The sequence below is a fragment of the Lampetra fluviatilis genome, chromosome 10 (genome assembly GCF_964198595.1).
Source record: "Lampetra fluviatilis chromosome 10, kcLamFluv1.1, whole genome shotgun sequence".
Lineage (NCBI taxonomy): Eukaryota > Metazoa > Chordata > Hyperoartia > Petromyzontiformes > Petromyzontidae > Lampetra > Lampetra fluviatilis.
The window spans coordinates 16,234,229-16,261,518 of NC_136284.1; the positions used below are offsets into that span (position 1 = coordinate 16,234,229).

At 44.4% G+C, this 27,290-nt stretch overlaps 2 protein-coding genes across 4 annotated transcripts; both read right to left on the minus strand.

The window, feature by feature from the left end:
- Positions 1-2,268: 2,268 nt before the first annotated feature.
- LOC144934646 (oxidoreductase NAD-binding domain-containing protein 1-like) lies at positions 2,269-15,333 on the minus strand. 2 transcript variants are annotated; one of them, XM_078860692.1, is made up of 8 exons: positions 15,241-15,333; positions 13,879-13,986; positions 13,022-13,106; positions 12,444-12,550; positions 11,186-11,327; positions 8,585-8,659; positions 7,018-7,126; positions 2,269-3,018 (listed from the first exon to the last, which is right to left on the minus strand). In XM_078860692.1, the coding sequence occupies exons 2-8, from the start codon at positions 13,983-13,985 to the stop codon at positions 2,864-2,866; spliced, it is 780 nt and encodes a 259-aa protein (XP_078716818.1). In that variant the 5' UTR covers position 13,986; positions 15,241-15,333; the 3' UTR covers positions 2,269-2,863. The 2 variants fall into 2 exon arrangements, with proteins under 2 accessions (XP_078716818.1, XP_078716817.1); XM_078860691.1 differs by having other exon boundaries at positions 8,585-8,818.
- A 992-nt stretch (positions 15,334-16,325) lies between these two features.
- SLC48A1 (solute carrier family 48 member 1) lies at positions 16,326-27,030 on the minus strand. Of its 2 annotated transcripts, none has more exons than XM_078860694.1 (3): positions 26,799-27,030; positions 20,727-20,894; positions 16,326-17,098 (listed from the first exon to the last, which is right to left on the minus strand). In XM_078860694.1, exons 1-3 carry the CDS (start codon positions 26,950-26,952, stop codon positions 17,079-17,081), a joined length of 342 nt encoding a protein of 113 aa, XP_078716820.1. In that variant the 5' UTR covers positions 26,953-27,030; the 3' UTR covers positions 16,326-17,078. The 2 variants fall into 2 exon arrangements, with proteins under 2 accessions (XP_078716820.1, XP_078716819.1); XM_078860693.1 differs by lacking the exon at positions 16,326-17,098 and adding an exon at positions 18,374-20,180 and having other exon boundaries at positions 26,799-27,027.
- Positions 27,031-27,290: the final 260 nt, after the last annotated feature.

Genomic DNA, 27,290 nt, shown 5'->3' on the forward strand with positions numbered 1-27,290 from the left:
CACTATAATAGCATTGAAGTTCCAGCTTCATTACTCCAATATACCGTAACATCATTAATGGCCTATTTTCACTAATTATTAAATTCACCTTATTCCACTTAACCCAAGTTGCCAATTAACTCGTATTCAACCAATTCTTGAATTAGAGCACGCGAATCACTTTGCTGCTGACGTCATGGCATCTATTTCAGCTCTCGGATAATTGTTTTCACTCGAGAGCGGAACTCTGAACAACTGTGAGATTACTCTCCAACACTGAGATGCTGAAGCAGTAATACGTTTGGCACGTTTGATTGTGACCCTTTTATGAATTGGCTGTCATGCGGAGGAAGGTTTATGATGCGTTTTACACAACCTACCCGAAAAAAACATTCCGAAAAATACTTGAAACAGTGACCATAGAGCTGACCCAATCCATGGGCTGTCATTTTTTAGATGTGACCTTCCGCATCCATCTCCCTCTTGCCCACGAGATCAGTGTGCTTGTGGTCTTCTTTGGTTCGGAGTATTTGTCCACACCACTCACGTGGTAGACTCTGCACTCAGCCCAGCAGGCGACTGGTATTACTTTCTTGATATGGGCCTCTGGGTTACTTCCACCACCTGGTACTGGCCGCAGACTTCCTTATTTCGTATGGCGGATGGAGATGCAGAGCAACTCCAATTTCATTCAGGTGGTAAAGCCGGGTAACTGCGTCAGGAGCAGCGGAGTATATCGCTGTGCGGTCTCCTTCATATTTGTGGATCAGGTATTGCGTCGTTATATATTGTATGGTCTGTTCTGGATGGCCACAGTCGCACACTGGAGAGTTTTTAATTTTCGATTTGTGCATCAGGTATCTGCATCTGCCGTGGTTTGTGCGGATTAAAGTGGACAATGTGCTTCGTGGAAGACCAAACCCATGGATCTTCTGCCTTCTGCTGAAGGTTTTGTTAGTTTATTGTGTGGTAGAACTGACGAATTCTGTAAATTATGGTAGTTTTATTGGGGAGGTGGTAATTAGTCCACCACAAGATTATATATTTTGGGAGTTTGTCTCACAAGGCAGCCGGGTTGCCAATGAGGGTAAGCTCCCGACACAACCAATGACACGGGGTCATAGGGTAGAGGTTCATGCTGCAATCTATGGTTGCGAGAGATGTGGGCTGAGGGAGGTGGTATGACCAGTATCAAGTTCCACTGTCCTGATATAATCCACAATTCATGGATTGATATTATGGCTAAGATTGCCAATGTATGGCCAAAACATGATATCGTACTAGATTTGAAGCTTTCGTGACTGCAAGGATTCATATTCTTAGGTTGTTTCGGTTAAGTCACGTAGGTAAAACATCAAAATTAATAAAAAATAAAATAAAGATCACGACGTTTCAAGTGATGCAGCTAATCTGGCTGTGACGGTCCCACCTGATGACGGAGACTTGTGTTGCCTCCGAAACGTCGTGATCTTTATTTTATTTTTTTATTAATTTTGATGTTTTACCTACGTGACTTTACCGAAAAAACCTAAGAATATGATATCGTACGATACAAGTTCTACGATAATCATAACTCTCATTTCGCTAAATGTTGTTAGTTATTATAAATACTTTTAAAGTATTTTATTTGACAATATTTATGAAATAATTAGTTGATATTAAATAAAATAAAAACCTATCTATTAAATTGGCGCTTTATAATGTTTTCTGGAGAAATTAAAGGTTATTTGACATCATTTTTGGCAGGTATGTGCGTTATAATTGTAGAATATTGTGAAGTTTCAATAGATAAAATATTTGTTCGGCTTAAGTTCAATGAACTGCTGTTGAATAACTTTTAGCAATATATGTACTTGAAGTACATTAAAACACATAAACAAGGCAGTAAACATGAAATGCATTTACAATGTTAAAGTAAACTGATATCATAATCATCAAATATAATATTTCATTGTATCGTAACCTGGAAAATTATATTGCCGCATTTTTGCAAAATTACGTTAAGCACTTTCCAGTGATGGCGAATACAATTTGTGTGTGTTGTGTGAAGAGTGTAAACATGGTTGAGTGGCTTGGGAATCGGAGACATTGGAATCACAAAGGAACAACGCGGGGCCAACGGAGCCCTCATTCAATAAAGCAACATGAAAGGTGTTTGGTCACTGCATGTGACAATGAGCTGTCAGCAAATAAGGCAATGCCAAGATAATTATCCCGGTCTTGTTATTGGAGATGTGAAACAGCATGGCAGCCAGTCCTGTTCTTACATCACATTTGTGTGGAGATAGATTAAGGTATCCACCAGATTGTGGACCTATTTTTTTTATTATTCAAGCATTTTTACCTGGATAGTCCCTGCAGATGAAACATTTTGTTTGCAAATGTGTCCAGGGTGTGAAGTAATAAATACAAAATACGTAACGAAATTTATACGACCATTTTAAAATCTATAATGTATTCAGTATGTATGAATACAATATCACACCCAGTCAAATACATACATATGTACACAAATAATTAGATGTTGCACACCACAGGTTCATATATAATGCTCCATTTTCTAACAGTTTTAAGTTGTTTAAAGTGTGACTTAATTACTAATTAAGTTTAGACTGGCGGAACATTTCGGTTTCTGTGAGATCTCGTCTGTCTGAATCGCTTCCTCTTCAAGTGATGGATTTTCTTGTGGAACACTTTGACCAAAGTATCTGCACCATTCTTTTCCTCTTAAAGTTTCACAACAATTTCCAGATATTTATAAGCATTCTGATGACACGTGAACTGGGCCCATTCAAGCCATGTGTTTTATAACAAGTTAAATGAACTGCAATATATACTCCCAGATATTTGCTTTGCATTGCTTGCATAAAAAAATCCAGAGCTGCTACCACCACTTCTCATAGAAGATGCTAGCCCGAGGCAACTCCAGTGACTGAAGTGTCTCCGACACAAATTCAATCATGGGGGGTGGTCCACAGATGTAGCACCTTGGAGTCCCGTTCACACGCGCGCTCAAATCATTCTTCGTCAGCTTTCCAACTGAGGTCATGCAGAAATGGAAGAAAACATATGAAAGATGTAACTTAGTGTCACTGGCAACCACTAAGAATCACACGTAAATATTTAAAACATATACATTCAGTATTATGTAACAGAGCGGCTGTATTTCTTGAATGAAATTATATGATCAGAATTATTCCAAAGCATAACCATAAATACAAGCAGATGGTCACCTCTCTAACCCTTATTGTGCTAATAAAATATTACCAAACATGTTCAATGTCTAAGGATACCCACCATGCCACCAATGAAAAGAAGATGAACCAAGCAAGACATAAATACAATACCACAAACAAGAGAGGCAAAATGACGTGGACAACATAAACAAGATGGACATATAATGAAAGAGAGAATGATACACACAATACAGAAATGATGGACATTATAAATCAAATAATAGATTCTAGATAGTATAAATGTTATATTCTTTGGTTCTTTCAGTAAAGTCACGTAGATAAAAAAAATAGTAATCAAAATAAAGTGAATAAAAATAAGCTTAGTGTACGTGTTTGAGTTGACTGGTTAGGTGTTCATGGTCGGAGACACATTGAGCTCTATGGTGTAGAGTTTTGATGAGGGAATTCTTCTGGGATGGATGGTGGTGGGAGTCAGGTTTTAGGTAGGCATCAGTATGGGTTGCTTTCCTGTAGACAATGGCTCATTGAGCCATCTGGTCTCTTTTTGATTAGGACATCCAAGAAAGGTAGCTTGCCATCCTTTTCTACCTCCATGGTGAATTTGATGGCTGGGTGCATGGAATTTATGTGGTTGAGGAATTGGTTCAGAGCCGGTTGGCCATGTGGCCAGATGACAAACGTGGCATCCACGTACCTCTTCCACAAGGACGGGCGTAGAGTGGATGCCTGGATGGCATCCATCTCTAATTTTTCCATGAAAATGTTGGCTACAACCGGAGATAAGGGAGAACCCATTGGGGTGCCTTCAGTTTGTTTATAGTATGTTCCATTCTAGGTGAAGTATGTATTGGTGAGGCGTGTCTCACCAGGGCCGGTACATCAGCATTCAATCCTTGTTGGACCAAATCTTCAATGATTGCAATGGTGACTTAAAGCTTTTGTGACTGCAGGTTCTCGGCTGCATTTCACGTGTCCCGCTCGCCCCCCTCGGGCCCCCCTCGCTACCCTGTCCTGGTCACGTGATCTCTTGGGTTCACCCAGAGTATCATGTCCTGGCGTGCCCTCTCTCTGCCCGTTACCAGAACCATGCCCCCTAGGGGCCCCTTCCATGGCATACACACCATGGTGCCAGAGAGAGGCTCTAACACGCGTAGTTCCTCTCTATTCTCAATAGCTGGCGTAAAGTGCCGTAGTGACTCGATATACGTCACTACACATGTAATAGGCATGGTGTACTAGAGGTAGTCTAGGCCAGTAGTGGATAGAGCAAGCTATAGAAGTAGTAGTCTAGACCAGCAGTGTGGATAGAGCAAGCTATAGCCAGTAGTCTAGGCCAGCAGTGGATAGACCGGGGCTCCTTACCTCAGCTCTCTCCCCAGCGGTTGCAGGCAGAATGAGTGAAGGTTGTGTGAGGGGTTAAAAAACTGGTGAGCATCGGAGTGTTAAAAATGGAGAGATAGTGGACCAGAGGAAGTCAGGCTGGGGAGAGAGCTGAGGTGAGGAGCCCCGCTCTATCCACACTGCTGGCCTAGACTACTGGCTATAGCTTGCTCTATCCACACTGCTGGTCTAGACTACTACTTCTATAGCTTGCTCTATCCACTGCTGGTCTAGACTACCTCTAGTACACCATGCCTATTGCTTGCTCTATCCACTGCTGGCCGAGACTCTTGTGTCCCACCCACTCCGTTCTGACACTTGGGCTACGCCCACTTTTAAACCTTTATAAACAGTTGCATTTAGAGGCTTACCCTCCTTTTCTCTACACCTGATGACGACCGCTTGTGTTGCGATTGAAACGTCGTAGTTTTTTGCTCATTTTATTTTTACTAATTTTAACCTATCTATGTGACTTTACCGAAAGACCTAAAGAATATGCTTGCAGTGGTATCAGGCACAGGAACTTTGGTGAACAAAGAAACTACAGTAAAACCTTGGATTGCGAGCATAATTCGTTCCGGAAACGTGTTTGTAATCCAAAGCACTCGGATATCAAAGAGAATTTCCCCATAAGATATAACGGAAACTCAGATGATTATTTCCACAACCCAAAAATACTGTATTAATATAAAAATGATTAATACAAAATACCTTTTTATATTTTTATTTAATATAAAGCAAACAAATTTATTAATTAAATGTAATCGTGGCTGGTGTGAGGGAGACGAGAGAGAGGAGAGGAGGAGGGGGGTTATTGTGTAGGACGACTTTCACTTGCAGTACAGTTACTAAAGAACAGTTACTACACTTGGACACAAAATTAAAAAAAAGCTTTACGCACACACACGTGGTCACAACACTATAGTAAACAGTATACGCTCGCACAGATGTTGACTATACGAGTGAGGCACGCTGACCGAGCATGGGAGACGATTACCCACAATCCCGCAGCGAGAGAGAGAAGAACATTCGGCTCAGTTGTGATCACGTGACACTCGGCAGACAAAGCGTATACTGTACGTACTACTCGTATTGTAAAACCTCGCTCGTTTATCAAGTTAAAATTTATTTTAAAATTTAGCTCGTCTTGCAAAACACTCGCAGACCAAGTTGCTCGTAATCCAAGGTTTTACTGTACATCCAAACTAACGAGCAAATCACCTGAGGACAGTGAGATATCCTTAATGCCGATACCAGGTGAGCTGAGTTAAGTACAGAAGAGGTGGTCTTACCAGTGAATGACTGTAAGGTGACGGACACATATGAGGCCAGTTTGTAGATGGGTGAGCCAATGGTAGAGACGATGGGACGACGGGGTGTACCTTCTATATGGATTTTTTTGGTAAGCTATATAATCTGGGTGATCTAGCAGCAGAAGGTTTTAAGGAAAACCGTTTGTTCTGTTCAATTAATGAAGCTGAATGAGTGATGATACTGTTCGTTTTTGTAATGAAGCTGTTGGTGGGATCTCTGTAATTTTTTGTGTAGCTTCCATCATTAAGTAGGTCCTGAATTTTGTTGTTGTACACAGTTTTGTCCATGATGACCGTGGCATTGCCCTTGTCGGCTGAGAGGGTGACGATATGAATCCCTCTTTTTCAATCGAGATAACTCAAAACGCTCATCCTTACTGATGTTGCCGACTGGTATCTTATCGCTTTTGAGGATTGCAACGATTTCAGATCTTGTCACGTCTGCAGCGATGTGTCCCAAACCCTTAACGGCTACATCGACCTGGGCAATAATGTCATCCACTGAGATGTGTTTGGGGTTGACTGCAAAGTTCAGCCCTTTAGCCAGAACCGATTTTAGACCATCGAAAATTGGACTATTACTTGGATGAATAACAACCTTGTCAATGTCTAACTATTTAATGTGTGGATCTGGTTTCTTCTTGGAAAGGAGGTTGAACTTGGAAATCAGGTTATCTTTATACTTAGCTGACATTGTAGCGGCTGATGAAGCAGTCATGTTATCTACATGTTCCCAATCAGATGTAGACATTTTTTCTGTCAATGTTCAGTGTGATTTCAAGAGTATCTTGTCTACATGATCTAGTTCAGTATGGAGCAGTCTAATTCTCTCTGAGATCAGGTCTAAGCCAGCCCTGAACAAAATTCGTTTGGCATTGGAAGATGTGACAGCAGCAGAGGTCAGTGTAAAGGAGATCGGTATTACCTTAGACCGCGGCATCTCTTCAGAAATGTGAGTGACTCGATCAGATAAGCTTTCTTGTCTCGGAGTTTGTTAAAATATCTTATGGTTGTGTGGAAACCCTCCCCGTAGAGGCGGTTAAATTTTGATTAATACCAATACATTTATAATTGTTGCTGAGAATCAGGTGAGTGTGTCACATGACCCCATCATCAGGATGGGCTGCCCACTAGTTTTATTCGAGTACCTGTGAGGCGGGGTCTGAGATAGTCCGGTACAGGCGCCTGTTGCCTGGTGACGTGAAAGTGACATCTCACTTGTTCAGGGAACTCCTTCATCAAGGCGAGCAACGATTCCTGCACCACATCATCAACCAACAGTCATGTTTCCGTTTATGTATCAATTCAATTATTTCACCTGGGTGAAGGAATACATATCAAAATCAATGACATGTACACATATCATTTAAATCTATAACTTATATACCATGGGATCTCCTTTGCCAGTACCAACATATAATAGGTATTTTTTTTTTTTTCTGGCAACAAAACAGGTGTTAAGATGTTAAAACACCAAACTGAAACCTTTCACAAGGGATCATGTCTACATTAATCACAATGCTTGTGGTCAGAAAGCAAACAAAAAAACGAATTCTGATAATAAATGTCCTCGAAACTGATTGGTCCACACCAAAGACAGCTTTCTTTTGAGCCTCGTCTCAAACGGTGTACAGCCCAAAGACAATGCACTAGAAAGCTGTCTCTGGTGTGGACCAATCCGTTTCAAGGACAATGCATATATTATCAGTTCGTTTTTTGTTTGCATTCTGACCACAAGCATTGTGGTTAATGCAGACATGATTCCTTGTAAAAGGTTTTAGTTTGGTGTTTTAACATCTTAACACCTGTTTTGTTGCCAGAAAAAAAGGGGAAAAACCTATTATCATATAACTTATATAGTATGAATTTATGCAATGAAAAGCACAGCACTGATAGCACCGCTACTGTACTGTAATTAACGGCCCGCAACTGCTTCATCACTGTGATGGGGTTGTCATTCATCAAGCTGCCAGCTATCGATGCTAGCGTGTGGCTGTATCGCTGTGACATCGCGCTGTTAACGTTGATCTGCACTGCACCAGAGGAGGCCTCGTGTGCAATGACTCCTACACGTGAGAGAAGACACCTGCTCATCGACTGTGACTAAGGATACCACACTGTGCTTAAAATAAATTCATCAATAAGTATCACAACTATTGTACTTCGGATCAGTGGTATCAAGTCCTCATTCATTTTGACTCATGCATATACATTTACTACTTTGAGACTGGTTATTTTATGTTGATTTGTTTTAAATAAAATAAACAGCATTGCTTGCTTGATTTGCTTTTTGATTAATACCAATACATGGTATTCTGGCTCTTAATAAAGAAAATACTTGCTTTCATTAAAGTCCAGTTCCCATGTGTGGTTTACTAGTGTGTTTAACCACTCCCATGTATGCGACGATATCAAATGAATCTGTTTTCCATGGGTTACTGTCATTATTCAACTATACCCTCGACAACGAAACACCCAAATTGACAGATACCAATTGGAATGACAGTTGAGGCTGGTGGCACATTTCAGTGTGTGAGGCAAATCATTAAATGTTCAAGTAGCTGTGTGTGTGTAAGCAAGTCCGCCTGTTTGGGTTTTCACTCAAGGGACACTTAAATAGTTGATTTTGGGACTGTAAATGTTGTGTTGAAGAGGGGCCGATCCAATGTTGATTGAGGCTCACACATACCCTGTGAGCAAAGCATTTGCCTTTACCTGAAAGAGAATCTCGGTGGAATCCCTGGCGGTGTAGACCAAGCTGACCTTCTGTGGGCTGCAGCCAGGAGCATCCTGTCGCAGCATATCCGTAACGTGCAGAAGGATGGAGTAGAGGGGGTTGATACCCACCCCTCCTGCCACGAGCAGCAGGTCATGGGATGGATCGAATGGTTGGGGGTTGTAGTAGAAGTCTCCACCAATACGAATAGCGACTTCAGCCCCAACACTGCACTGATAACACACACGCACATTTATGAGCAATCCTCATCTGTAAATAAATGGGCTCACTACCCCCCACACCATCTCCCCTCCAGAACCTGCTAATACCACAGCATAAGAACTGTGGTTGGGTGAAAAAAAGTGCTGAAATCTCGGGTGGTAATAAGAATTGATAGAGTAATTCTACATTGGTGTGACTCTACAACCTGCAATGGAGAGATTCTATAATAATTTAAGCTTTTTATACAGCGTCATTCATGCGAATTGCATCTCACAATGCTCTACAATAATTACATGCTTAATCACATTCAGGACTAAATACTATTTAGCTAAAGACTAGTTAGTTCTTGATATTATTTATTAGCCCTTAAAAACAAATACTCAAATATACTCAACACATCTCTGTAAAGGTTGCATGCTTCAGAAGACATTAGGAAACTCAGGTATAACAAATTCCTCGACCTCTCCTTGGCTTTTGACACTGTCCATCATCCCACTCTTCTCTCTACTCTCTCTAATCTGGGCATTTTCGGTACTGCTTTATCCTAGCTCCAATTATATTTCTCTTCACGCTCTTCCTCGGTCTCCTTCAATCACTCCTGCACCCCTCCTTCCCCCGTCAAGGCTCTGTACTGGGCCCTTTTCTCGTCTCGCTCTACATCTCCCCTCTTGAAACACTTATCTCCTCCTTTAACTTCTCCCACCACTTCTTCGCCAATGACATCCAAATGTTCTTCTCTCTCTCCACTTTCATTCTGGATCCTCTTCTCGCATATCAGCCTTCCTAACCACCCTTCAGCCTTGGATGTCGCTTCACTTCCTTGCCATCAACCCAATAAAAAAAAGGTTCTCTTTTTCTCCGGCTGTTCTATCACCTCCACTCACCCCCACCATCACCTTCCCACCCTTCTTACTCACCCCGTCCCATCTGCCCACAAACTTGGTGTTCTCTTCGACTCCTCCCTTTTCCTCACCTCTCAAATCTCCGCAATCACCTGCACATATCATTTCCACCTTGTAAGCATTCGCAAAATATGCCCTCTTATCACTCAGTCCACCGCCAAACTACTAATACACTCACTCATCTTCCCTCGGTTAGACTACTGTAACTCTCTCCTACTGGGTCTCCCAGCATATGCATTCATTCCGCTACAACAGATACAAAATTCGTCTGCACGTTTCATTTACAGCCTACCACACTGCTCCCGCACCTCCGCCCTTCTTATAGAAATGCACTGGCTCCCCATCTACTACCGGTGTCTGTTGAAACTCTTTAAGCTAGTATATAAATCTCTTCATGGCCTTGCCCCACCTTACCTCGCTTGCATTGTCTCGTTTTATGTCCCCTCCTGCCCGCTCCGCTCTTCATCTCTCCGTCTCCTAACCGTTCCCCCCTCTCCTTGTGCACAATCCCATTTAGGCTCCTTTTCCCTACCACTTGTCCCCTTGCACTGGAACAAACTTCCCCTCCACATTAAGCGAGAAGCACCCTCCCCGTAGAGTTTCTGCTACTCCCTCAAGACCCACCACTTCTCCCTGGCCCATCCTTCCCTCCATCCCTAGGTACCCCCGTAATTCCCGTACCCAAAAACCTCCCTCCTCATACCCGATCCCTATTTGCCATATCACTTTTAGCTACCCTCATTGTACCACTCATAAACCTGGTAAAGCGCCTTTGGATGAAGGCGCTATATAAATATAAGATAAGGCCCAACTCTATTTTGCACTATGCTCTTGGGCGTCAATATAGGAAAGTATCAAGAGGACATGAGACTAAAAGGTGGCCATGTTTTCACCACCCTTTTGATTTAAGCAGAGATGTGCCAATCATGACTATACAAATGGAACTAAATTGACAACTAAAATACATGTAAATCGACAACTGAGGGCAGTGACATGGCTCAGCGGTAGCACGTTAGCCGCTTCTTTCACAGGTTCATGATTCGAATCCAGTGGCTGCCCTGGTTATTACTGCAGGTGAATTAAACATAAATATATATATATATATGCCGCCTGCTTCATAGTGGATATTAAAGATTCCTTGATGTAATTTCAAGAGTAGGCCATTGTGTGTTAACATCAGTCTAAATATGCCAAATACAAAAAAATCTGCAAATTATCCAATTGTAATCGACATGGCAACAAGCAATGATAGCCCCTCTACTGCGCTGGTCGGCTTGTCTTTACACAGAGTCATGAGACTCAGTGAGGCGTCCCTGGGTAAACAAGTGGAATAATAACTTATGATCTACCACAACAATGCATTTGTCAGTTTCACAGAATTAAAATGGTTTAAGAATTACATATACCACGTGTGTGTACACATGACTAAATGTGCTAGGAATTATGACTATCAATCAAGCAAGGCCCAATCAGTACCTGTCTGTGTACCCAGTGTGCTGGCGGATGTGAGCTGTACTTCACAGCCAACTCCACAAGGCTTTCCTCTGCCAGGCGCTCGGGGGAAGAGCACAGGGAGAAGCCTCCAACTTTGGACACTCCTGGGATGAACAGGTCCACCCTGTAATTGTAAAGGACCCAGATCACAATTCAATGCTTCAGTTTGTACTTTCACTACATAATGAGTAAAAACAATAGCTAGAATATCTTCTTGGTTCTTTCGGTAAAGTCACGTAACCAAGAAGATGAATCCCTGCAGTCACGAAAGCTTTACATCGAAAAATAGCTAGAATATTTGAGTAATATTTTAACAAAACTGTGTCATGATTTATACAATTGTAAACTAACCCATGTTATAAATGAAAGATGTTGCATTATTCATCATTATCATCCATATTCCATTTCACTCCTCCAAACGACTGTCGTCCTTTCAGAAGTATTCTCTCCCTTGGCTGCCACAGTCTTTCTCCAGTCTTGTCCATCGGTAACAACCCGACTAGCGAAGTTTTTTTCCCAAGCACACTTACTTTACTTGACTATTAACAAGATATCTGTGATTACTTTTTTCCTACACTCCACCTTTGCATACACTTGCATTGTTACCTCACTGAACCAAGCACTGGCTCTTGTCCTACTCACCTCTGATGTAACCCACCCACCTACACTGTGATCTATTGCTGCTTGTCTAACATGGGCCAGCTGTCCGCCACACATAATTTGGCTGTCTGGTCGCTAGGGTTGCCACCTTTCACACTGTAGACCAAAACCCAGAGATATTTCTTAGTCAGCCTAGATCTACCAAAACCGTGTAGTATATTGTAATGCAGTTCAACAAAATACCACCAGATCTCAGTACAAATCAATTCCTGCTAACCAAACACAGATGTAAATTCCCAGATAGTCCGGGTTGGACCTGGATGGGCAGGTAGAAGCCCTACCTGTCGCTATGCAGTCTAAAACCTCAGCTGGCAGTTTGTGGATTTAGTGACACTATGACCAGCCATTACTTCCTTGCCCCATCCACTCCCTGCATATCCCTTCTTGCATATATTGTCGTTACTATCAGGTTACAGACACTATAAACATCTAAATTCAATTGCATTACCATCAAGCTCTTTAATACATCTTCCCACAATCCCACTGTGACTCCATATTCTTCCAAAGAGTTGCATCACAGTTAAATATAACATATGTTCAAGAGAAGAGATGTCTTCTCCAGCTTCCAGACACAGCGCACCATTGGCCGGCTTTGAAGTTGAAATGTGGCTTGTGGACATGAAGTGCGAGCCGCTTGACACTTGGAGAGGCATCCAGGATTTCCAGAACTGTGGCCGCTGAGAGCATCTGCAGACATCATATGAGACCACAAATTAAGCGGCACCCACATATAATTGTGAGCATAATTGTGGACATTACAAGAAACAAAATATATAAGCTCACAATATACCAACTCCCCATATCTGTCCCTCTATGAAAAAAAATAAAAGTATTCTTTACACATTCCATCACTTACATGGCTTTCTCGAAGTAAACATTTTTAATAGTATTGGTTCAACTAAAAAATCTGGTCCAAAAGGCTGTTTGTCTGACAGATATGTAAAAATTATTTTCGTATCCTCTGTATCAGAGTAATAATTGTTGAAGGAGGCCTTGGGATATAAAAGAAAACTGAGCTCCTCAAATCGAACTGCTGTACATGTTGCAGCCTTTGGCCTGCACCAGCTGCCAAACTTAACAGAAGGAAGTGATGGTTAGGTGTGATGCAACCACAATATTTAAGCTCATGATCTCAATTCAAACCGTGAAGAAAATTACCTCCTGACGGAAGTTATTGCTCGTGCGCTCCAGGTGATCTGTTTTAGGTGATGTGAGTTTTGTGACTCCACAATTGCTGCAATACCTGCAGCAACAGCAGCGTGTATAATCAGACTCAGTCAAGTACAACGATACCCGATGAAGCCCGACTCAGGTAAGCCCCAATTTGGGTAAGCTGGAAAAGCTATCGATATACATTGAGTTTTGTTCATTTGTTACACGAATGATACCGTTTGGTCAGTTCCCTGGCCATTTTGCAAGGGAGATTTGTGGTGCGTGAGCACAGCAACAATAGTAGGTGGTTTTTACGCTTTAACAACACCCTTTTTGTGACAAGGGTCCAAATTAATTAAGATGTTGCTCAAGCATTGGCGATAAAAACTATCCCTAAAACAATAAGCCTTACATCTTGGCTTAAAGCTTTCGTGACTGCAGGAAGTCATACTCTTTGGGTTTTTCGGTAAAGTCACGTAGATAGAGAAATAACAAAAAATCACGACGTTTCGTTCGCTACACAAGCAATCGTCCTCAGGTGAAGAAATATAGCCATGGCAAGGTCATCTCACAATGCCACACGTCATCTTGTTCTGCGGCTTGGAACGTGTCATTGTTATTATTGCTAATTTAATACTTCTAAGGACAAAAACACATGAGAAAGCATTACAGCATCCATCCACATCAATTTCTTACCTCGTGCATTGTTTATTTAGCATTGTATTGTAATGTAAATAGCACAACTATCCACAATTATTTACTTTCATAGCTATACAGGATACATCACCTTACACACAAACCTGTCAATGCAATCACCATGGTACATTGTAATTGTGTATTTATAGTCAATAATCCAACAGGACCTGGGCAATTGAGGCTTGAGTTTCGTCTTGCTCATTTGATGAGGAAGCGCCGATAGAAGCCAGAGGGTTGTCCCCCCAACCTTCCTCCCTACAGACAGTTGCTTCATTCTGTGAGGCAAGAATTACAGTTACGAGTTTTATACAAATGTCATGTTTATTCATGGTATAATTCATCAAATTTCCAGTGGGGTGGGGTTAAAAAAAGAAAGGCTTTTACTAACCCACACTGACCAGCATGGTGAAGTATGACCAAACAACCGCCACCACCAACACGGTATGCAGAGGCAATCATCCAATAAGAATCATGCATTTTACCTGAAGCCACATTGAGTCTCAAGACTTTTTCAAGAGGGCCGAGCTACATTTGAAAATGTGGCCAATTTTAATGAGTTTGGCAAAGAGCTACTAATTAATATTTGACAAATTCCTGCGTATTACTTATTTAGTGCTAAAACTCAGTCAAATGGCTTTTTTATGGTTTAGAAAAGTTAGACAAGTTGTTTGATATTCTTTCCCGTTATATTAATGATAGTATATATAGCAAATGGTTTACAGGGAGACTTGAATAGGCTGAGCAAAGCAAGTAAAAGTGAGCTTTCGACTGAACAAGTACAGCCGACCCGCCGGCGCGGGGCAGGAGGCACCAGATTGGGGTTTTGTCGACTGCAGCAGTCGAGCCGTGAGAGTACCCATGTCGAGGGTTGCCACCTTTCCCACAGACTCATCTCTCAGTCAGCCTCGGGCTTGTTAAAACCAATCAGTAAACTGTCATCACATTCAACACAATTCCGGTACTGTACCATATCTCGATACATATAAAATCCTGCCACCCAAACACAGATGCCAGTTCCAGGACTGTCCGGGTCATACCTGGACAGGTGGGAACCCAACTAACGGCACGCGCAATAAACACATCACTACCCTGGCCCTGCATGGCCCCCAGCCAGACTCGGACGTGTTGTGAGCCCCCCTCAACACGACTAACAGCCAGTGGAAAACGTAGCGTGAGGACCCCGTGCTGGCTCGGATGTGGAAAAGGGATGAAAAGGGCCTCGCTAACCACTCACCTGGAAGCGTCTTCCCCTCTCTGCCCTCACCATTGGCCTACAGGAGTCTCTCCCACTCACCACTCCCTCACCTGGAAGAGTATTTGCTGTATCTTACCACTTTCTGTGCGATTGAGGTCACCCGAAACAGACCATGAAACAGAAAACGACTCAAATGTCCGATTTACTACTGTACAAAGCAGGCATTGCCACGACTATACACCACTCCGCGACTGGTCACGCAATTATCTGGCTCTACTACCTCAATGTAAAACCACAGCTGTTGCTCGACATCGACAACACGAGACTCGCTCACCTGGGGGTCTCCCTCCTCTCTCTCTCTCAGCCGGTCCGCGTACAGTGCATACAGTGAGAACCCGGCACGGCCTCGTGACCTCGCGCACCGCCCCACGTGACTCCTCCTCCACGCGCCACTTCCGCTCCGCCCGGGGCCGGGAGGACATCCCCCCCCTCCACCCCGCCCCTCAACCCCTCCATCTCCCCCTCCCTCTTTAAATATAAAAACCATAGCCACGGGTGGCTTTCGTTCTCTTGATGGAGCTCAAGGACGGCTACGTGAAGAGTTTGAGTGGCTACGATGGGCAAATGTGGCCACTCAAGCACCAACCATGCTAGGGTTGCCACTTTTTCCACAGACCAAACTCAGACATTTTCAGTCAGCCCAGGACTATCAGCGCTGTGGCGTATACTGTGATCACATTCAACACAATACCAGATCTCGGTACAAATCTATTTATACCACTCAAGCACAGTTACCAGTGCCTGGACTGTCCGTGCAATAAAGTGCTGCACAAGTCCTGCTCCCGGCCCTGCTTGGCCCCAAGTCAGATCCAGTCCAGAAATTGGCAGTCAGGTGGCAATTCTATTCTGGAGCACGAGAGTGGAGACATCTCCCTTTGCTGTGTTCGCTGTGTGGTAATCTTGATTTTTTTTTCGACATTTGCTTGAGTCAACGTGCATCAGAGCATCACTTGAGGAAAATGTAGACTGTGGATGTAGTATATGCAATGGCAGCTATAACACTGATGAGGGCATCATTGTTTTGTATATATTATGACACCATTACGTAAAGTGCCAGAGCTAGATATGACTGAAATTTTGCAGGCTCACTGTCGAATCAGAAGCCAGGGGCAGAACCACAGAGTTTCCTTGGTGGAAATTCAAATATAATGTTGCAATTTCATGGTAAATTTAAGAAGGGCCAAATGAATATATACATTCAAGCAATGTAGGCTCTGGTGGGCAAATACGACGTATAAGAAAGCTCAGATTGAGCCCGAGGGAGGCGGAACGATTGTGGTCATGCTGCTGTAGTGCCAAGTGTGAAGTAGTGTAGCGTACATTGCTCTTACATTAAGACCGCGGGTTTAAACTGAAATTCAAGATTTGTGTATAGATTGTAAATACATTTTATTTTTGTTTGATGACTCGGACTCTGTATTTCTGAATTTTTTATACATGCACATCATTTTAACTATCATAATCACATATTGGAATCACTTTCCATCGGTGTTAAAACTTAGGACAACATCTACAAGCACTCACTCTAAAACATCCACTGAAAATGGGATGAATCCATCAGAACAAAATCGAATCAAATCCAAATTTCAGCTGAGCTATTTAATAATACAAATGTTGAACCCAAATCCTTATTGCTGGAATGGAAAAAAACACCACCAATTACAACGTTCAATCATGTAAGTACCGAAAATATTGTCAACAGTGGGTAAAAATAACTAGGTACTCAACTGCTTCTGTGTCCCTGGTATGGCTGACATATAATGTGCCACCGATATCCATGGTATACAAATGTAACCCAGGACAGCAATACTTTCTTTTAGAATATTGCACTTATGACACTACTGTTCCTCACAATCACACATTTACAAAACTTGTGAAATAAAACACAATTTGGATATAAATAGTATGTAAAGGTGACTGCATTACAAAATCTACATAAGGTGTAAATATTTATCGCGTAGATAATGACAGTCAAGGAGAAAAATACATTATAGAGACTGCACTTGAACAGGGGCACGGCGCTTACAACATGGATGGCCGGAGGGAGTTCAGGACTGTGGGAGCAGCAGAAGAGAAAGAGTGACCTCCCACTGAGCGAAGGTTGACTGGGGCTCAACAGTTGGCCTTGGTTGCTGGAGCAGAAAGTGAGTGGAGGGAGTAGAGTGAGATAAAAGGGGAGAGGTAGGCGAGTGTGTGGAGTGGAGTTGGGTAGATGAGAGGGGAGAAGTAGGGGAGTGTGAGGTGGGAGAGTTGAGAGGGGTAGGTAGGAGGGTGCACAGCAAAAGAAACATGCTGTCCAGCTGTTTTTCGACAAGTTTTTGTAAACGTTCTGCAATCAAGCCCAGAAGAGAGCCAGTTTCCTCTCGTGAACATTCTTCTGGCTCCAGCTTCATCGTTAGATGAAGAGGCAGATGATCCTGCCGTTCTTCTCAATAACACCACCGATGCTCATCCCAAGACTCCTAAATCTGTAAGCTCTTAAACCATCTCTGGTAAGTTGTATCTAATTCATATTCTTGTTTCTTTCGGTAAAGTCACGTAGAAGGGAAATAATAGAATAATAAAAATAAAACAATCAAATTCTCACGACGTTTCGATTGCAACACAAGCAAACATCATCAGGTGTGAAAACCACAGCAAGAAAATTTGTGGTTTTCACATCTGATGATTGCATGTGTTGCAATCGAAACCTCGTGAGAATTTTATTGTTTTATTTTTATTGACATTTTTATTTTCTTGGTTCTTTCGGTAAAGTCACGTAGAAGGGAAGTAATAAAATAATAAAAATAAAACATAATAAAACAATTCTCACGACGTTTCGGCCGCAACGCAAGCAGCCATCCTCAGGCGAAGAATGAAACACCCCAAGCTTGGAGCGTATATTTAAGCTGGGTTAGAGGGGGGGGAGGTGGGAAGAAGAGCGCCTAAACAAAATAATTTGCATATCAAGAGGAATTCAGCATATGGAAAATGCGTAGGAGGTGGGCGGGGGGGGTTCCAAATCAATACTATGCCCGTGCATTATGCAGGATTAGCAGCATCAAGGGGGGGGGGGGAAGGGGGGGAGCATTAACAAAGGAAAGGAATGTTAATAGTATGTAGCTGTAGTTACTAAACAACCACGTAAACTACAGCTACATACTATTAACATTCCTTTCCTTTGTTAATGCTCCCCCCCTTCCCCCCCCCCCCTTGATGCTGCTAATCCTGCATAATGCACGGGCATAGTATTGATTTGGAACCCCCCCCGCCCACCTCCTACGCATTTTCCATATGCTGAATTCCTCTTGATATGCAAATTATTTTGTTTAGGCGCTCTTCTTCCCACCTCCCCCCCCTCTAACCCAGCTTAAATATACGCTCCAAGCTTGGGGTGTTTCATTCTTCGCCTGAGGATGGCTGCTTGCGTTGCGGCCGAAACGTCGTGAGAATTGTTTTATTATGTTTTATTTTTATTATTTTATTACTTCCCTTCTACGTGACTTTACCGAAAGAACCAAGAAGATGAATCCCTGCAGTCACGAAAGCTTTAAATCGACATTTTTATTATTTTATTATTTCCCTTCTACGTGACTTTACCGAAATAACCAATAATATGAATCCCTGCAGTCACGAAAGCTTTAAATCGAAATTTGTATCTCATTCGTATTTATTATGAGTTGCAATGTATATTAACGTATGAGCATATGCATTTTTGTACACTTCATAACATTTAGCCATGCATTTTTTTCCAGAAATGCCAGCTAGGAACGCAACCACCAATTTTTATATAATGGCTCTAGGAAATTAGAGTTCGCTTTAAGTAATTGAATTAAGTAGGATTTAAAGGGACATATCCATTAGGTATAACAGGGGATTCCTGTAGTATTGTTGATATGAATATCATTGTTAGTATTATCTTTTATATGTTTTTGATACTCATATTCCTCGTATTATTAATAAAGTGACATTCACATTACCCACATCATCCCCCAAGATGCATGTCAGTGTGTATCCCCTCCACTGAGTGTTCCAGGGGAAGTATGACATTGTTCCTGTCAAGACCAAAATTACTCTCTCCCTTCCCCATATGCGGGGTGCTTCAACACGTGAGGGAGGGTAACCGCGAATCATGTGCTCATCTTGGGCTGCATAAAGTGGGGTTTACTCATGAGCAATCCGGCTCAAGGCCATATGGCAACAGCTAAACGTTTACAAGCAGAGCTCGGGGCACGAGGCAAAGGGCGCAATTGTATTCTCTGTATCACGGGGTTGCAGGTGAGACATTGCAGGGTCCACAAACAAAAAATGGGGTTACGCAGAGGTGAATTCCAAATGTTCAATCTTAACATATGTGTACTCAAAATATTCCAATAAAAACCATTACATTTCAGAATCAGATTTTGGGAAAAGGCAACCATAGGTCAGAGGCTGCTTTTAATTACAACATTTCAACACATTCCTCAATTACACATTTCAGATGAAGGTAATGGTCCGAAAGGTCACTTATTATAGAATGTTTACTTTAAAGGCAGGCGTATTATAAATGAATATGTTGGGCTCTTGGTCATTGTGGTCGTGTCACCACTGCACGCAGCATCACTAAATGCATTGTTTGATTTATAATTACACATAGAGACAATAGCTTGTCAGCAGATAAGTACAGCACATTTTCAAGAGAAGTAAATTAATATATATTTTACAAATAATTACAGTTTTTACTTTATTTGTAACAATTTAAGTTATACAGTACAGTATTGCATCACTGGATATTGAAGCAACAATTAAAATCTGATCTCAATCAGTTGAACAAAGTATTTGGTGAACTGCGTTGGCAGTGGTGCACAAACACAAAAAAAAAATACTTTTTGTCAATAGCCTCTATGTGGCCTTAAGAACAAAAAGACAATAGGTGACGTTCCGGGCAAGAGCCCGCCTTCCTCGCACATATATGTCTGATAAAATGTAGATATGCAGTTTAAAGTCTAGAAAACTGTGCTCGCAGAAAACAGCATGTTGCAAAAATGCATCTTTATTCGCCACCGTTTACCACTCTCGATGCTGATGCCCTTGAAAATGTTGCGCGTGTAGCAGGGCCTTAGATATCATCGAGGGTATTAACATCAGCACATTCCTCGTGGTAGTGGTGAGCAAAGTATGAGAGAAAGAATGCCCACTTCAAAGTCATTAGGCACCAAATGCAAGTAATGTATAGGCTTGTGGGGTCTGTCAGGGCTGAAACAAACAAACAAATTCAACATCAGAGCTGTAATTTCACGCACGGGTACCCAACACGAGACAACTTCCTTGTCAATCTCACACAGACAGCATTTTCATTCTTGCAACATTGCACACGCAGTTGTAAGAACGTGCAGATTAAGAAGACAGACTGATATAGACAATAAAACATGACTGAAGATCACAAAGAGGAAGCATGCGATTGGAAATTCACAACTGATAGTCCTGAGGTAGAAAAATAGAACTATAACTCACAATCAAGATCTCTGAAGTAAACATATACTAGACATCTAATTGTTTATCAGATGAAGATGCGGAAATTACAGATGTCACACTTGAAGAAGTCAACTTTGTGCTCTTCACAGGATGGACTAGATGATAAAACTGTAGCCATCATTCAAGAAGCGGGACCAGATAAGTTATTGGAACAAAATCATCAGACCTATTTACTCAACGTTGACACGTCGTTAATATTGTGCACATATATGCAATTAGTCCCGAAGGCACGAGCGAACGAGAGTGAAGTAATGGCTAATGGCTCACCCTGATGTGCGGAGATGGCCAGTGCCAAGAAGGTGATGAAGCCCACTAGGGCAATCACTTGGAAGCTCACGCCCACAGTAAAGAAGAACCTCAGGCCCTGTATCCAGGTCCGCCAGTAATCCTTGATGTACATCACATGGGTCACCAGCGTCCATATGGCCAGCACACCTATCACAAAAGACAACACACGTTGTTAGGTGAGCACAACCAAACATGGCACACTGCACATGCCTGGACACCCATGGGATTTCAATCTCAAGGGATTTTTCAGGTGAAGGACTTAATATATTAATAAAATACACGTTACAAGCTAAAGTGGATAACACGTGTCATGGGTAGTCATGACATGTATTTGCTATTTAAACAATCTTATTTATTTTGGAATTTGCTATGATTTCGATTTGCTTTATTGCTGTACAGTCCTTAGTTTAATGTTCCTGCTGTTGTTATTTTGGTGACCCAGGTTTACCCTTGCAAATGAGCCCATCCCGGTGTTTGTGGAGTTCTCACCACTGGTTAAATAAAATACACTTGAAACGTGAAGTGATACATGTCTGGGTGTATGCACGTGTTTCTACGTGTGTATTTGTGCGTTTCTGTGTGCAGTGATAAGTAATTGTACAGCTCTTGAAATTGCCTTCCAAATAAGAGACAATTTTTTATTATGACATTAAAAGTTGAAGATAAACCGATGTGATAATTTGTATTGTTCCCAGTGACATCTGAGAACCTTTTAAAAGCCATTCCCTCTTCGCTTTAATGGGCAATTCTATTGGGATACAAACGTGACAATGGCTTTATGTGTCCATACATTGCTCACTGAGCAAATGTTATCTTCGGATTACAATCAATTCTGAAACAATGAATCGGAAAACATGGCAATCTGTAAAAAGATTTGGAGATTAAAAAGACAAGCTGTTTATTCAGCAAATAAAAAACCTCATGACGATGAGACAGCACTCGGCAGGGGGTGTCTTGTTGATGAAAGTGAGCTCAATGCATGACGCTGCAAGCAGCTGACCCGTGTCTCTCGCTGACTCAGCAAGCCACTGTTTCTCTCAGAAAGCCACCCTCTTCCACTCAGCCAGTCACCCTCCCTCAAAAGTCCTCTACCACTCAGCCAGTCACCCTCCCTCACTCAGCCAGTCACCCTCCCTCACTCAGCCAGTCACCCTACCTCACTCAGCCAGTCACCCTCCCTCACTCAGCCAGTCACCCTCTACCACTCAGCCAGTCACCCTCTACCACTCAGCCAGTCACCCTCCCTCACTCAGCCAGTCACCCTCACTCAGCCAGTCACCCTCCCTCACTCAGCCAGTCACCCTCCCTCACTCAGCCAGTCACCCTCTACCACTCAGCCAGTCACCCTCCCTCACTCAGCCAGTCACCCTCTACCACTCAGCCAGTCACCCTCCCTCACTCAGCCAGTCACCCTCTACCACTCAGCCAGTCACCCTCCCTCACTCAGCCAGTCACCCTCCCTCACTCAGCCAGTCACCCTCTACCACTCAGCCAGTCACCCTCACTCAGCCAGTCACCCTCCCTCACTCAGCCAGTCACCCTCCCTCACTCAGCCAGTCACCCTCCCTCACGCAGCCAGTCACCCTCCCTCACTCAGCCAGCCACCCTCTACCACTCAGCCAGTCACCCTCCCTCACTCAGCCAGTCACCCTCTACCACTCAGCCAGTCACCATCCCTCACTCAGCCAGTCACCCTCTACCACTCAGCCAGTCACCCTCCCTCACTCAGCCAGTCACCCTCTACCACTCAGCCAGTCACCCTCTACCACTCAGCCAGTCACCCTCCCTCACTCAGCCAGTCACCCTCCCTCACTCAGCCAGTCACCCTCCCTCATTCATCCAGTCACCCTCTACCACTCAGCCAGTCACCCTCCCTCACTCAGCCAGTCACCCTCCCTCACTCAGCCAGTCACCCTCCCTCACTCAGCCAGTCATGCTCCCGCCCTTGTCTCTCCAGTGGTGATGTTTAGTCACCAACTACTCATTTGAGGCTGAGTATACCTAGGGGAGGCCTTGGACCAGTTCAATAATCGTCACTGGTGTTGGCCGTGAGCGGGAATCGCCGGGTTCGTAGCGCAGCGCTAATCACTGCAGTTAAACATGAGTACAATGCACACGTGCAGCTACAGTCGGTGTATTAGCCGGCACCATCTCCACGTGGTGCCGCAACATCACCCGGAATCCCGTCAGCTCTCAGCTCAGCCGGCCTGAGCCTGAATGGTGCCTAGATGGGTAACCACCAAGCACAAACAGGATATGTGGCGCTTTATAGCATAAACAGCCATTGTTGTACTAAACTTAATTGCTTCCATGTCTATGCTCCTCGCCTTCACCAATTCGCAATGACTCAACGTGATGAATAATGGTCCAATAACCCTCGAGACCCACACAGGGGTGTGGAGGCCCTCATCCAGCAGTGGACTGACACAAGGACTCCGCATGCATTCAGCAACGCGGCCTTCCCGGTGGAACCTTGGTGCCACGTGCAGTAGTGCAGTATAAATGGAGTTGGCTGTGATCACTCGTGACAATGCGCTCACATAAAACATAGACAACATGGGTCTTGATAATTATACAAGTCATGCAAACCTGTTTGACTCGTGCGTAAGTCCGGGTTGCATAATCTAGTCACGCGTTTCAATTGCTCGCTTCTCCCTGCAATTGCCCCCCATCACGAAACACAAACCCTGATCTGCCGTTGCATGCAACTGGGTAAATCGCTGCTTCTCTTGCATCTCCGCAGTTGCCAGCACTACGAACCAGGCTGGCACCGTGCCGGACCTGCATAGCAAGAGCCAGAAGCCCTCAAATAATCCTCAAGGCCCTTTCCAGTCATCGCGCCCCTTTGCTAAATGTTACTCGCTTTTAACTCGACTGAGGGATGCCTCGAGAAGATGGGATAGACTGAGTGGGATAGGCCAAGTCTCCCATGCCCTATTGGCATGGGTGGCGTGGGGCTTGAGGGCCCTGGGCGCTCCCACGCTGGCAAAGCTCAAGTCCAGGGCTCGAGGAAACGAGACGTTTGCCGTCACACGCACCTCGCGTGAAATGGAACCAAGGCCTTTACCACGGATGCAAAACCAGAATCACGGCCCGCCACATCAGATGAAGGATGCTATGCCCGATTTGAATAGTTGTATGACTAAATTAAATCTCAATAATACGTTTTCATACGTTTGTTCATATGCAGTGGGACACCACATCAAAGTACTTCACAACCTGCATTTAGTAAATGAAGTGTAATCAACAGATATTTTGTAAAAATTTTGATAAGAGTAAAGATTTAAAAAATAATACTGTATCATTATCCAGAACACTCTTTAGTGAGCATTTTAAATGGGTGTATCTAGATACTCACGACATCGTGTGTCTCCCTCGCTTATGAAGCAATTGCCAATGCAGGTGCTCAGAAGCCACGATGCCGTGAGCCACACAGCCAGCAGCAGCTCATGCGTGAAGCTGAGCAGCCTCATCGCTGCAAACTTGACCCTCGCGAGAATCACACCTCAAGGCCGTGGTGCCTGCTCTTCCGAGGTTCAACAGGTGGGCAAGCACTGAGCTGAATCTTCCAAAAGAGCAATATATCTGAATACACCAAAACCTTGCCCATCACAGATTTAACCATTCGCGCCAAATGTATTGAGGTGCAGTTCGCCGATCGCGCCCCTTTGGCTCGACCATTCGCAGTTGACCGCGGGATTCCAGTATGCATCGTAGCTGTACTGCTTGCGTTGATGCTGCCACAGAAGAACACACTAAACTATTTTTTTTTTATTTTGCAAGGTAATATATGTTGAAGTTCTTTCGCACCGTACGTAGCCAACCATGCGAATCGTATGTAAGGCCTACTGAGCTTTATCACTCTTTTTCAAAAGCGATCTGACCACAAATAATAGCTCAACGAAGTGGCTTATCACGTAGAAATTTATACAGCCAAATACTCTAAACGTATGTTTCTAAATGTGGAGGGAAAACCCGGAGGACCCGAAGTCAAATCCACGCGACTGCAGGGAGAACATGCAAATTCCAAATATAAAGGCGTCAAGGTTGGGATCGACCCCGCGACCTCCTTGTCTACGAGGCAAGGCAGTGAACTCCAGGCCGCCATCACGGGTCCCAGGCCACGCGGTGGTCCCAGCTGCAAGTGAGAAGGCGGTGAGGTCTGCACCGTACGGTGCGAAAGAAGTGCAACAGACAGACAGCCGCCCGCGACTTTCGTAGTGTACATGAGTGGATACTTTATACACTTATGCTAATCGGATGAACACCATGTACATTATTTAAATTCTATACATTGACTGTACAAGTTATATTTAACACTCTAGAAAATATTAATCATATTTTAAGTAAAAAAAAACTTCTTGTTTCGTATTTGGGTTGATGTAGGGTAACACAAAAACAAAAGGAGGTTTTCGTATTACGAACCGTGAACCAAATCCTAGTTTTTTATTTTCCTTTGAGTTTACGGGTCGTGGTTTTATCGATTGCTGCTATTTTGAAGAACGTAACCAAGGATTTGGTGGATATTCCACACGGATACGTCAAATGGGGGTGATATGACAGCGAAATGTTCGAGTTCCTGAAGATGCCCCCAAAACCCATGGAAGAAATATTACTTCAGTTTCTGAAGATGCGCCCTGCACGTGGAGCCAACCCCTGGAAATTGTCCCATACAACCCTGCACATTGTCCAATACAACCCTGCACATTGTCCCATACAACCCTGCACATTGTCCCATACAACCCTGGACATTGTCCCATACAACCCTGCACATTGTCCCATACAACCCTGCACATTGTCCCATACAACCCTGCACATTGTCCCATACAACCCTGCACATTGTCCCATACAACCCTGGACATTGTCCCATACAACCCTGCACATTGTCCCATACAACCCTGCACATTGTCCCATACAACCCTTGACATTGTCCCATACAACCCTGCACATTGTCCCATACAACCCTGCACATTGTCACATACAACCCTGCACATTGTCCCATACAAGCCTGCACGTGACATTGGGGAGCTGCACTCAGCAGAATGCTGCGGCGCTGTTGCCCCAAGTCACGGCGGGATCGTTGCTGCTGTGAGGCCAGACGGACTGTCAGGAGTCGGGGAGTGTCTGCGTGAGATTGAGTGGCGACCAGAGTTTACCTTTATCTGGGCCGGTCCTGGGCTTACCCTAGGTCGACTCCGCCTCAAATGATTACATTGTGCTATTTGTAAACATCGCTCCTAGGGATGCCGTTTCGGCCTTCACAGCGGATCGTGGACAGAACTTGCCCCCAATGTAGGTTACGGCTGTAAGAGCGACATTTGCCTTTGTATCGATGTGAGTGGCGTTTGTCAAAGTGCGTGTGTGATAAAAGAGAGAAAGTATGTGGGTGTGTGCAAGAGAGTGTGACACTGCGTGTGCTGTGCTTGAGAGGGGTCTGAGGCGTGCTTTGTGAGTGTGAGACGTGAGGACGTCTTGTGTGGTCTGTGTGTGGTGTGTGTGTGGTGTGATGTGTGTGTGTGGTGTGCGTGGTGTGTGTGTGGTGTGTGTGGTGTGATGTGTGGTGTGTGTGTGGTGTATGTGTGTGGTGTGTGTGTGGTGTGTGTGGTGTGTGGTGTGTGCGTGGTGTGTGTGTGTGGTGTGTGTGTGGTGTGTGTGTGTGGTGTGTGTGTGTGGTGTGTGTGTGGTGTATGTGTGTAGTGTATGTGTGTGGTGTGTGCGTGGTGCGTGTGGTGTGTGTGTGGTGTGTGCGTGGTGTGTGCGTGTGGTGTGTGCGTGCGTGGTGCGTGTGGTGTGTGTGTGGGTGTGTGTGTGTGGTGTATGTGTGTGGTGTGTGTGTGTGTGGTGTGTGTGTGGTGTGTGCGTGGTGTGTGTGTGTGTGGTGTGTGTGTGTGGTGTGCGTGTGGTGTGTGCGTGGTGCGTGCGTGGTGCGTGCGTGGTGTGCGTGTGGTGTGTGTGTGGTGTGTGCGTGGTGCGTGTGGTGTGTGCGTGGTGCGTGCGTGGTGCGTGCGTGGTGTGCGTGTGTGGTGGGGCGGTGCAGGAGCAGGCACCCACCAGAGAGGCCTCCGCAGGCCCCCGTGTAGGGCTGCCCGTAGTGGAGACTCCACACGGCGAACACGGAGGCGCCCACGAGGGCCCCCACGACGCTGAACGCCACTCGCAGCCTCATGCGCAGCTCGCTCCACGCAGCAGCAGCAGCAGGCGCCATGGTTCGACTCGCGACTCGGGGGGCTCTCGGCTCTCTCTGCCACGGCGGCGCCGCAGCCGCAGCGGGGGGAGGGGGGGGAGGCGCCCCGCACGGGGTGGGGGAGGGGGGGTCCGGGGGCCTCTCCGGCCCACACCCCCCCCCACGCAGACGGCAACCTCCTCCTCGTTGTTGCTGTTTCACAACGCCTACAATGTGAAGCTTGCAGTAGCTTTTTAGTTTCTGTTGTTTTTTTCATGTTCCCCGTGCAGCGTGTGGATGTTCGGTCTGGCTGAGACGCGCCGCGTTGTCTGGGGTCACGGGGGTGACCCTCGCTGGCGAGAGGTCACCCTGGGCGAGGG